Genomic DNA, 13,015 nt, shown 5'->3' with positions numbered 1-13,015 from the left:
TTAATGTGTCCAGACTTCCAATTGGTAGAATACGTAATATCAATTTTATCCTACCAATCGAAAGTCCAACCTCCTGTGCGTCTGTGGTATATAAATAATGTATAATGCGTGTATCAGTGATCTAATGATTATGTTTAAAAAGAGTATGGTAAAATCAAATGCATCCTTTCCGACGTGGTATGCTTCGAAGTATCGCGTAAAACTGCTTGATGGCGTTATTTAAGCTTCGTGCGAGTACTTTGAAAAAAACACCAATTCAAATAATCAGGCTACGATATAATTTTATATTTGTTGATTTTCTTCACTCTTCTAATATTATGTATCTACCAACAAAACTTACATGGAAGCGAAGAATTTCATTCCGAAAATATTCTATTAGCGTTATATTCGCATATACGTACAACGTTAGAACAATTTAAACAAATTGTATTCACGTTTTTTAGGTCTATCGTTAACATTAATTTTTTAAACAAAAACATCACTCGTTAAAAATCTTATGTGGAAATCTACGATATTCTGTAACTTTTTCAGCAGTGGCAGTAACAATCAATATTTTCGCGTCGGTAAGCTGAAAATGTGCGCATGTATTCATGTATGTACTCATACGAACGTTGTTCTGTTCAATAATACCAGTTTGTTTCTAAATCTCAAACAGTGAACGAACTTTGGCAATTAAGCCCGTATAAAGCAAAGGAACGTTGAATTAACGAAAAGAAAATGTCGAACAGCAAATGTATCAAACAACCCCGTAAAACCTATGCAAAGGAGCAGCAAGAAATGACCCACTCGGAAAAACTACGATTAATAGACGATGAATTGAACTCTTTCTACAAGTAAATGATTCTTTATCTTTTTCAGCTAATTTCTATTTCCTTCTTCAATCTTTGTAATTTGATTTATAGTTAATGTTATTTTCTGGTATTTCTTGCTATGTATTTAGTGATGGTAATAATATTTATACTATATAATATCATTTATATATAGGTACTGTCAACAGGCAGGTTTTACAGAAGAAGAAATGGATATTATTTGCCAACCATTGGTTGCTGCAATGCGACGTTCGTGGTTGCAACTTGTCTTTCGTGGAATGCTTGTACTTATAATTCTTGGCACCTTGGCGTGTCTAGCAGCCCAACTTGACTTTGTGGGGACACATTTCTCAGCAATCAGTCGCCTCTTGCTTATCAAGGTTCTGCCAATTTGGAATTGGCAGCCTTTATATTATGAAAATTGTATGATCAACAATCCATTCTACAATGATTACACAATCACAGAGGAAGACTGTGTGGTACGCCTACTAACATCTTTTGCCATAGTTTAGTTCTTTTAAGATGACCCATGAAGTTAATTTGAAATTGAATTTACAGACTTGTGAAGCATTGGAAACTATAGATCGTTTATCAGATGTTAGGTATCGGCATCTTGTTGATAACTATTTAAGTCGCGATGCCCCTGCGATTATCACAGATGCGATGGATTCTTGGGCAGTTATGAACACAGATTATTTCTGGTTTGATAACATTACTCATGTAGGTAGACACAATGTAAATACTGAGCAATTTTATGTATATCAAACAAAGTAAGCCACATTCGACTACTTTTGTATGGACAGCTATACTTGGAAAATGAAAGATTAATGGAAACAGTGCCCTGTGCTCTCACGTCAAATTTGAGAACTGGCTCATCAGATTTGGCGGCTTTTTTGCGTCGAGTACATTCTCCGGAAGTCGCCAAATGGTTTGTCCACTGGCAAAATTGCGACATCAATGCGGTAAAGGTACTGAGAAAATATTATCAACGACCGTACTTCCTTTCGAGTACAGTCTCGCCAGCACACTTCAATTGGGTTCTCATGTCTTCGGATTACAATAGTCCAAGTTACAAGAAAGTCGAGTTAGACTCTGGCTTGATCGCTCTCGCCCAATTGCGAGGAGCTACCCAGCTTCGTTTGACACCTATAAATCCTTGCAATAGCTCTTGTCCCGAACTAATAGCGGATTTGCATCAAGGTGAAATGCGTAAGTGTTTTTTGTTTTTTCAAATGAAACTTACCTTATCGCCGGTGTATTATTAATTCCGACAAGTTTCTTTGCTTCTCTTACAAAAATGTACAAAGCGTATATTTGAAAGCTAATCATTAGGAAAGAATTTCGATCAGACTGAGAACTGGAGGTATTGATTTCAGTGGTTTTTACCAATTTGATGTGGACTTTGGAGTATGCACCAATGAGAGGATTAGACAACATTGCTATTTTAACAGAGACCGTATGGGAGGAGGATACATAGATCAAAACTGTTTTCACTTAATGTCTTGTTAGTTCTTGATATTCGAGATCTATATATCACTCGATTATACATATGAACGTGTATATGTACGCTCATTATATCATAGTGCTGGAGTACACATAAAATAAAGTACTTTCGTCCATCCAATTTTTGCAAAATTATTTTAAAACGTTTTATTTAGGCTGGCTTTGGTTTGGTTTCGTAACAGCGCTTACAGACTATTTACATCGCTGTAGCGTTCGAATGTTCGAATACAGAAAAATTCGACGAGTAGTCTCAGCCTTAAATAAAGGCACTCGAGAATTGCGATGGTTTAAATTGGCATGATTGATGGTGATCGAGGACGAAATGAATGTGATTGAATAAATAGAGCGATCGATAAAAAGAGAAACAAGCCTGATTGTAGAGGGAGTGAGACAGCGAATGGGAATTGATAGCAACGAAAGCGATAGGAAGCATGATCGTGGGATGAGCGAGAAGTTAACTGCAGCGACCTCTTTGCCGGTGCGATGAAGAGAATGTTTAATGATGCTAAATCAATGAGATCGATGCACCGGCCAAATAATGCCGACTGTTACAACTCAAGTTAAATAGATAACATTAACCTTGAAAAGTGTAACGGTTGCAGCGTAAGGATGATAATAATACAAATCAGCGTTGCACCATTTTGCTAAAGTTTATACGGACAAGCGAAAAAAGGGTAGTAATATTGTGTATTTTTATAGTAGTAAGTATTTACAAATATTTACATGTTTCTCTTAAAATTATATTTCGTACTATAGCAAGGAGCTTATTATTTTTATTTAATTAAATTAATAGCTTCGTGTTAATTCGCAAAAACGTTATTATTGTCCTTGTAACGTAATGCATTCAAATTCTTTTAAAACAACATAAAAAATTAAACATTATAACATTTAAAGTTCAAATATGTTATATTAAGTCAGAGCGCAACTCTATCACGTGTAAGCATCTAAATTTTTCATCGTTTTATATTCGTACTACAGGAAATTTTTGACTTACTTCGGTCGAAAGTTGTTAAGCTGTTTCACCTTGGATAAGGCTGAATCCGTAAATATGTACAACGAGCGATAATACATGTATCGTTCGATGAGAAGGACTTGACCAGGATACCAGAAGTAACAACAAACAAGATTTGTTTTTTATTAATTAATCGTTTATAATAACATTGTGTTTTTTGTTGATTTTTCTCTTTTGTAGCAGTTTTTTTTTTGTTCTCGTTATTTCAGTTGGGCTAACAAGGAATAGATTGTTATGCACCGATTCATAGAAAAAACAAAGCGCAAGATTACTCAATGACAAGACAAACGTAGCTGGCGACTCGACATGCTTAATCGATGCGGTAATTCGTTATATTAAAAGTCGTACGTGTGTATATAATCGATTTCATTTTTTTTTTTATCTTTTTTTGCGCTACGTTCTGTTCATATACAATCTTAGGGTATCGATACAAGAGAAAGAATGACAATAATTGGCGCCTAACTAACAACATCATTCAAATATGTTTCTCGGATTCTCTATGCTTTCTCTCTCTCTCTCTCTCTCTCTCTCTCTCTCTCTCTCTCTCTTCGCGACAACTGTTTCTCCCGTCCTATCTTATCTGTCATCCATTCACATTCATTCATTCTCCATCTGGTTTGTCACTTTTCCTCTTTCTCGCTATTATCTCGCACATGCACCGACCACACATACGCACACGCAATGCACATTCTTTCTCTTTTCCTCTTCTTTTCTTCCGTTTCCTCCATAGAGCGTATCCTTTTCTCCCTTTTCTGTTTTCATTTCGTATTTCGTCGAACGGAGCGACCTTTATCTCTCACGGAAGATTCAACAACCCCTTTACTCGTTACTAGCAGCTTGTTGGGATATCGTGTATTATTCAGCTAATCGTTATCTAAATCGAAGTAAACGCGTGTACGCCTATTTCTCCTGGGAAATGGAAAACATACTTTTTTTTTTTCGAAAGAAAGCTTTTTCGTCGGAATACAATGTCTTTTTTTTTTTGTTTGTTTTTTCTTTTTACTTTTAGATGATCAACACTGATTATTTTCTGCTCGTCGAATGACAGACAATTTTTTCACGCGTTCCAGACCCAACAGTTTGTTTCAGTTTTTTTTTTTTGTTCGTTTTCTTTTATTTTTTCGTTTTTTTGTCGAGCGAGTGATCGACGATCGACCATCGTTCTCACGATTTAGGATATACACGTACGCGTAAATTCTCGGGCACGGCTTACGTTTGCGATTCACCTTGTATCAGCGTGTCGCGATTATCAAAAAGACTTTTTTTTTTTTTTTTTTATACGAATCCGTTCAACGACTATAATTCATAACAATGACAATGTACAAGTGAAATACTAGAGAAAAATGAGCGCCGACAAACGATTTTTCGAGATACTTTAAGAGAAGTCGATTTTTTCCTCGTTTCACATATATCAGCTTTTCCCCAAACATCTTTTCGTCTTTACATGTTTGTTCGTTTGGTTGACAGTCAGCCTGAGCTTGTTTTCATTTTTATTTTCATTTATTTATTTATTTATTTATTTATTTATTTATTTCTTCAATCGCCTCGCTTTACACAGTCCGTGCGTTTTATGTCTCCGCCTGTAGGTAAACGTTCAAATAAAAAGATTCGACTAAGTGTATATTATATCGGTTAGTTCTGTAATCGTGTTCGACCGTTGCATTGCGTCAGCTTATTGTTCCTGTTGTGTCGTTAAAGCTATTACCTTCTAAGGTTTTGGTCTGATCACGAAGAGAAGAGACAGGAAATCAGCTCTCGATACGCGAGGGCATCGAAACCGGTGTTTCCCTCGTGGCTTTTACTTTTTGGTTTTCATTTATTTATTTATTTATTTATTTTTTTTATCTTCTTCGTCAAGACTACTTGCGTTTTTCTTACGATATCTAACATCTAACGATAATAGATGAAGGGTTCGTGTCGTAACTTGCTCTAGGTGATCCCTCGTGCGTACTCGATGCGACTAATAGGTTCGTTCGCGAGGGATACCCATTCGAAACTCGATGGCTCGCGATCAAGGTGGAAAGAAACGGGAACGCAATTATCGAAAAGACGGAAAATAAAAGCTAGAGATTCGCTAAGTAACATTAGTTAACACATTCACTACCATTCGGAACGAAGTTTTAATGTACAAGCTACTAGTCCTCCCTTCGCTCTTTTCTTCACTATCCTCAACGAACAATTTCTCCCGCTTGCATCCTCGGTTATTCTTATCAAAAACGTATAATTGTTTGCTCCTCTCGTTTAATTTCGCCCGCCCTTGCTCGCCGCTCGATCCACGCCAGAGCGGCCTTGGTAGCGAACGTGTTAAACGTCTGTAGATCTTAATTGTCGCGTCAGTCTTTTTTTCAATTTTTTTTATTTTGTGTTAACTTTTTTCGCCCTCCCCCGCCCTCTTTTAATCGTTTGGATCATCGTCTAAGAGTTAGATATGTTCACGGCGCGGGTTCGCAGTCGGTTCCCGCACCGATCGCGGGTTCATTCGCGAGGGTTTGCGCAACAGGTCCTATCCAGAGTTGGGCACCGATTACGTTTGCAACGATCGGTTCGCAGTTATCCACGCGATCCAAGTAATCTTACGAAGCTAATCCGATTACCCGTTTCGCGACGGACAATTTGCCCAACACTGGTCCCACCGTAACGAAGAGACGGAAGATCCCTCTTTTTCATTGAGAAAACGACCTCGAGACTTCGACTCGATCCACGTTTCACAGAAGAGATCCGGAGAAAATATTTTTCTTTTTTTTTTTTTGTTCAGCTACGAAACACTATGGACCCTCCCTAAATACGTCGAGTCCCTGAAAAGAAATCCCAAAAATGACCTAATCTCTCGATCCTAGAATTCGACGCGCCCTTTAATTTTGGGAATTATTCGAGGGACGCGCCGGAACGGAAATAAAACGAAAGGATTTGTCTTAGGTTTTTAATCGATCTTTCGAAAAAGCGTGCTTTGGTCCGTAGTCGTGGTACATTCGCACCGGAGGTGGGCAAAATTCTCGTCTGGACAATAACGAGAGTTCGATAACGAATAAATGATAACGAATGAAACGAATCGAACGAATAAAATCTGAATAACTGTACAATGGGAGTAAACGTTGCGAATAAATCGTTATTCAGAGCTTTTATTCGTCGTCTGTCGTTCGAATTAAAATTCTGCCCGCCACTGGTGCGAATACGTACACTGCCCTTCATAAGTCATCGGACACTTGCTCGTCCGGTTTTGGAAAATGCAAATTGGTAAACGGCTACGATTCTCTGAAGCAATCCTACTACCTTATTTCGATATATGTACTTATTTTAAGTTATTATGTTACAGTAAAATTCATAATGCGTATATATAGATATATTTTGATCTAAATAAATACGGGATACGTAAGATCGTACGCGCCAGTGATTATTCGTGATAAACGTGTCTAAAATGAAAGAAAGACTCGCGGTAAATATTACAGGGAGACTGGAACGAAATTAGCCCGGAAGATCGAAGTGAAATTAATCGACGGATTGTCGCGATTAATTCGAGAGAACGCTTTCGAAACGAGGTGGATACGTCGATCGGAAGGATATGTAAGATTGTAAGATTATTCGCTAACTTTTTGGTTCGATTCTTAACATACGATAAGTACGATTTCCTCTATAATGTAACGCATTAATAAGCTGTTAGTTGTTTTATTACGTAACGTCAGTACTTTTTAAAATTTTTTTTATGCATTTACTTAGTGTCCAGTGACTTATGGATGGGAGTATAGATATATACCTGTGCAGTGATTCTCGCTCGATGAACGTCGCGCAATTTACCATGGACGATTTTTGCAATAAACGAGACTCGCCGATACGGTTATCCGCAAATCAAAGGATTTCTCTTCGACCGTAGTACTGCTACGATTAGGCAAAACTCTTGCTCCAAGATGGGACCATTGTAAAAATAGACTAACAAGAGATCAACAAAAACCGACGAGGTACCAGCGAAAGGGTGAGAGTGTCTTTCGAGTCGTCCGACTGTTTTGGGAAAGTGGCGAGGTATGTCATCGTTAGACCGCGGATTTTATGCATTTCCAACATTAACTAATATAATAAATACACGCGGAGACATAACTGAAAGCTACGTGCACTTATGCAAAACGATATAACTATGATATATAATATATTATATTATATAATTATATAATGTATATATATATATATATATTTATTTAATCTAAATAAATATGCGATAAGTAAGACCATGTTGTCTTAATATTATATAATATAATATATTAATTGTAAAATTTATATTTCACATACACTGCGTATATTTTTCGTATGTTTTTAAATGCATAAAATCCGGAGCCCAGTCATTATACTAGTCGGGAACGTAGTTTACGTCGAAACACGAAGGAAAACAGTGCAAAAGATTAACTTTCAACAATGTTTTATCCCCCCCCCCCCCCTACTCCTCTCCACCCACTCTTGCATTTGTTCAAGCGACGCTTCTGCAGTCGAAGGAAATTAAGCTTATACTTTCTTAAATTTCAAAGGCTGCGGCCCCATTCAAGTATAAAACGAAGCCATAAAGAATCGATCGAGCTAAGTCTTAATGGATTTGAACGGATTTCGCTTAAATCCTTCATCCTTGCGTTTCGCGATCGAGGATTGTAACGTAATTGATCAATTGAAATTTCCAAACGAATGGTAACGTTTAAAGTAGGATTGTATTTTAAGGCAGATGAACGAACGTTTCCACGTTTCTCGATTAGATTTACGACAAATGAAAACAGATATCGCAAGAAATGTCAGGCGGATCGCGATGGTGGCCCGTTGAACGGATCCTTCGTTGGCCCGCGTGTTCGACAACCAGAGATGGGCAAAATTTTAACGGACAGGATCGATGTAAAGCGTCGAGTAACATGCTCGGTTTTCTTTTTTCTTTTTATCAAACAATTCACTGTCTCGTAATATATTGAAAGGAAGGAAACTCGTCGTGCATGGAAATGTTTAAGAAAAGGTGACAACATTTTCGTCTAGAAAAGTCTAGATAAGAATCTTGCCCGTCTCTGTCGACAAACCCTGTCGAACAACTCGTAAATCGCATACTCCGTCTTGGTCGCTTGTCGCCGCATCCGTTGATAATTCGATTAGCACGGAACAGGCAAGAGGCAACTATCGCTCGCAACAGACAGACACAGCTATACCGTCAATATTAAATAACAACTATGACGAGTCCGGTTATGATTTCCATAATGATTTCTAGCGAACGTGACTTTGAAATTCGTCGCCCTTCCTCCGCCTCGTTAAGGAATTCTTTATTTCTTTTTTTTTTTATCCCTTTATATTATATATATATATATATATATATCACGGCGAAAGAAAAAGAACAGTTGAAGGTAAGGATACTTTGTACAAAATACGATACAAGTAGCGATGTAACAACACTTTGCAATAGTTAAATATAATGTGTGTACGTGTGTATGTACGTGTATTTGCGTACTTGGCTCTGTGTGTCTTTGTATATGCACGTATCTGTGTCTGTGTACGTATATATATATACACACATGTATATGTATATTTGCGTATGCATATATATGTATATTTTTCATTACCGTAACATACGTATCCTATGATCTCTCAAGTACCCCCTCCCCCACACCCAACCCCATAACATTTTCTTTCGTCGATCGAATTCGTGCCCCTTTTTTCACCTCGGAGCGATATCGATTAATCAATTAGTTAAATTATTTATTTATATCCACGACGTAGCTCAACTTGATCCACGAATCGTTCGTTTGTTAACCCTCTCGGCTGTTCGCACATCGTTTCAGCGTGTATAGTGTCGTCGGTTATCGTTTGGCTTTCGTCATGCAAAATATTTAGTTTCATTCGTAATCGTTTCTCTCGTTTTTCCATCTGGTCTTCGCCTTATCCATTCGGGTTCGTTTCCGTCGCGTTTATCTAGAGCAGTGGTTCTTAACACTTCTTAACAATGTTCTTAATCTCTAAACGTCAGAATCGTAATACTGTTTGGCTGCTCCTCGCTAGAACGCGGCAAAGGGCAAACATCAATCTAAAACGAAGAACAGAAAAAAGATTTTTAAATTCATGCATGCTGTTCGCCACGTTCTACCGACGACGACACAAATCGATACAGGCTCGAAAGGCTTGAAACATATTTATAGTCGAACCGACGATCGTTTCGAGGTAACGACCGTCTCGAAAATTATAACAAATAAAAACTTCCCCGATCGATCGCGTCAGGGGTGGTTAAGGATCACTGCGGTAGAGCGTTTCCCTTCGCCTAACGATTTCTCTCGGCTAACGATCGAACGCAAAGGCTGCACGTTTCTGAAATGAAACGCATCAGGCAAAGAAAGACGGAGGGAGAAAGATGAAACGCGCCAGAGGTGCGGAACCGATGTGTTTCCGCGCTTGTGTCGCGTTTCGATGTTCGCATTTTACGCGAAATTCAATCTGTCGGCCAAATCGATAAACCTTCGTCGTCTCCCGCTACAATTAGAAGAAACCTCGTTAAAGTTCTGAAATTAATATTACTTCGTTTTCTCTTCGTACCTAGGTGACTGGTGATTCGATTAGAGAGTATCGGATAAACATCGACGTCTCTTGCATGTAACGAATTCTCATCGATTCGAGTCGATCTCGTCTCGGTTGCCTTTATACAAAATTTCCTTCGTTACGCGATATCAACCGACAGTTCCGTCGAATCAGTCGAAGTCAAAGATATGATTGCTGTTCCTGGATGAAAAATTTTCATAAGGCACGCCCACGTATGAAAGGGATTTCTCCAACGAGCTATATATCGGTAGGTGATTCTCGTGTACGGTAGCCTGATTATGCGCCGATATTCGATTACTCGTATCGTTGAGCAGGCGTCGATACGTTACGTACCAGCCACGATTATTTATTACCATACGCTTGTCGGTTAAACGATACTATACATTTAATATTTTTATCGTCGAACAAATCGTTGAATTTGTCTGTGTTTCTCGGCCACAAATCAAGAGTCGTTCGCAGCGGCGTATTTATTTCTCGAAGTTCCAATGGCGGGTAGTACCTGCTCGATCCGCGTTTACGTTCCGATACTTTCACCAACTGACTAAATTTTCGTTTGAATTTCAGGGTCTCAAGCGGGCACCTGCGCACGAGTAGGCGAACGGAGATAAGTATCTTTTTAATGGCTACTTTGTTAAACTCTAGATTCTCATAAGGTCTCTGCTACCGAGGCAATGGTTTAATAAGTAAAATTTACTAAAATTAATTCATTAAAAGTACTAGCTTTAAGGATGACTCACCGAACCGAAGGAAATTTTACGATTTTAACATTAGATATATTGTGCTTTAGCTCCTGGAAACTTCGTCTTTGAAGTCTGCGTATTGAAATGGCGCAAGGAAAAGGAACATTGGATACTTCCCTCTAGAAAAATGACGAAAGACCTATTCGGCTACTCGTGTGTACGTGCTCCCTTGATCGGCGACGTGACACCCAGAAAAAGGACTCTATTGCGTGAAGAAGAAGAACGAGAAGAACAAGAAGAAGAAGAAGAAGAAGAAGAAGAAGAAGAAGAAGAAGAAGAAGAAGAAGAAGAAGAAGGAGGAGAATAAGACGATAATGACAATGACGATGATGGTAAAGGCGATCGAAAAGAATTTATCGGAGGTCGTTCGTTATTTACCTCGTGTTTGATATCGAGCGAAGAGTCGTCACCCGCGCGACTCTAACGTCGAATCCGACTACTGCAAGGAGCTACAAAAGAACACTCCTGATTGATGTCCGCGAATAGCGAGGTTCCACGATGGCGACGCTATCAATCATCGGTTCACCGGATACGAAATCCCGACCAATGGCGAGGTAACCGTCTACCAAAAAAGTTCCGACCGCTAAATCATTGAATTCCATCCAGGGGCATTCTCTTCAGCTCTCTAGTATACTTTCACGGTGATTATTTATTTATTTATTTGTTTTCTCGCGAGGGATATCGTTAAAGGACGCCAGCGAACATTCCTTTCCTTCTTGCCTGATAGGAGAGGCAAGCCTCTCCTTAGCCTCGTAAACTCGAGGTAGAAACAACGGGGGAAGATATAAACTTTATCGCTCCACGCGCGTACCAGCACAACTTTCTCTCTTTTTTTTTTCATTTTTCGATCGAACCATGGATCCAGCAGTGGTTGCGAAATAGTAACAGTCGTAGCGGCAGCAACAGCAGCAGCAGCAGCAATGGCAGCACACATTTACATCGTACGTTATCCGTATCCTGTCGTATCGTATCGTATCGTGTCGTGTCGTGTCGTATCGTATCGTGTCGGGTTCAGGGATAGTAGACCTGATCGCGTAGACCTGATCGGACGAGACGCATTCGTACGTTCCTGCCTGCGCGTCTCGCTTGCTCTCCGCAACTAATTCTCCGTAATACTGATTTAGAAAGTGATCCCTCGTGAAGGACGCGAAGCGTCCGCGGGAAATCGTTAGGACAGAAGTGGAGAGGAAGCGGAGCGAGCGACACGGGCAGGGTAATAGCTCACTTGCCGAGGCCAAACTTCATGAAGATCAGTTCCTTCCCTTTCGAGAGGATGTCGCCGCCGGCGCTCGCACCGGCCATTTCCGTGAATTTTTGCATCAGGTTCGGCCCTGTGCTTTGCTGCTGCTGCGGTTGCTGTTGCTGTTGGCCCTGGCCGGCGTTCGGTTGCGTCTTGGACTGAGCGGTTGGCAAGACGGTGGGTATCCCCCTCATCGGCTTGCTGGTGCTCTGACTACCCTGCATAGGCGCGCCCTGGTTCTGCTGCTGATACGGTTGATTCTGCTGTTGCTGTTGCTGTTGGGGTTGTTGCTGCTGGAACTGCTGTCCTTGAGGACCGAATCCAGTGCCCTGCTGTTGGTACCCTTGATTCTGTTGCTGCTGGTAGCTCTGGTTCTGCTGATTCGGCTGCTGCTGTTGGTACGGTTGATTTTGTTGCTGGTAGTCCTGTTGTTGTTGCATGTGCTGTCCCGGACCTTGCATACCTCCAGGCACGTTACTGCCACGATTGATCGCGCCTCCCCTCCCCTTCCCCTAGAAATTAAAGCGACACCAGTTAATCGAAACGAGTCGCCGAATTTGTTCCGTTTCTTCTTCCATTTCGTGTTGCATGTTTCGCAAACGTTCGTCGACCGCGTCCGGGATACCCTGAAATGTTCCAACAAAAACGTTCATCCCAACAAGCATGTTGCAGCCGTGTCGAGATGCGCCCTAAACAAACAAAAATTGAACTCTAACAATGTCAACGTTCGCATTAGTGGCGTTTTATGCGGTTATCGTTGCTATCGTTCGGTACGGTTTTCGCTAACGGTACGGAGACTCCTTTCCTAGTACACCGTAAACACATCCATCTACGTACCTTCTATGGGAGGAAGGGGGAGTAATGCGTTTTACGTACGCGACAAACGTTTCGACACGTCGTCGCCTAAGCGAAACAAAGGAAGCGTGAGAATGTACTTCGAACAAACGTTACTGGGACGGAAGTGTGCGACAGAACATTTTCGGTACATGTGAAATTTGTTTGGTTCGATCTTCTAGTAGCCTACCGTCGACGAGCCTACGATCGATCGACGCAACGATGGTCTCGATGTTTGTATAAGCGACAAAATAGACGCTGGTAACGTCACAGTACGGAAAGGAGCGTGAAGAGTAACGAAAGCAGAGAAAAGGAGCGACAGAAAGGTGTGTACGTT

The 13,015-nt window shown here is 40.2% G+C and overlaps 2 protein-coding genes across 11 annotated transcripts in view; one reads left to right on the top strand and one right to left on the bottom strand.

Annotated features, from left to right (window-relative positions):
* Positions 1-419: 419 nt before the first annotated feature.
* On the top strand, positions 420-2,433 carry LOC128887811 (uncharacterized). Of its 2 annotated transcripts, XM_054144168.1 has the most exons (6): positions 420-563; positions 656-833; positions 985-1,288; positions 1,368-1,529; positions 1,613-2,018; positions 2,186-2,433. In XM_054144168.1, the coding sequence occupies exons 2-6, from the start codon at positions 718-720 to the stop codon at positions 2,284-2,286; spliced, it is 1,089 nt and encodes a 362-aa protein (XP_054000143.1). In that variant the 5' UTR covers positions 420-563; positions 656-717; the 3' UTR covers positions 2,287-2,433. The 2 variants fall into 2 exon arrangements, with proteins under 2 accessions (XP_054000143.1, XP_054000142.1); XM_054144167.1 differs by lacking the exon at positions 420-563 and having other exon boundaries at positions 577-833.
* Positions 2,434-4,297: 1,864 nt separating this feature from the next.
* The window catches only part of LOC128887806 (RIMS-binding protein 2), a 29,519-nt gene continuing 20,801 nt past the window's right edge, over positions 4,298-13,015 (bottom strand). For 8 of the 9 annotated variants that reach the window (XM_054144152.1, XM_054144157.1, XM_054144158.1 and 5 more), the window contains one exon: positions 4,298-12,356. In XM_054144152.1, coding sequence (XP_054000127.1) covers positions 11,826-12,356 — 531 coding nt within the window. In that variant the 3' untranslated portion in view covers positions 4,298-11,825. The remainder of the gene's footprint in view (positions 12,357-13,015) is intronic. The other variant, XM_054144159.1, reaches the window with a different exon arrangement.

This window comes from Hylaeus anthracinus, unplaced genomic scaffold, assembly GCF_026225885.1.
Source record: "Hylaeus anthracinus isolate JK02 unplaced genomic scaffold, UHH_iyHylAnth1.0_haploid 11989, whole genome shotgun sequence".
NCBI classification, from domain to species: Eukaryota; Metazoa; Arthropoda; class Insecta; order Hymenoptera; family Colletidae; genus Hylaeus; species Hylaeus anthracinus.
Note: the sequence above shows the minus strand (reverse complement) of the source record. Positions and strands in the feature narration are given on the sequence as shown.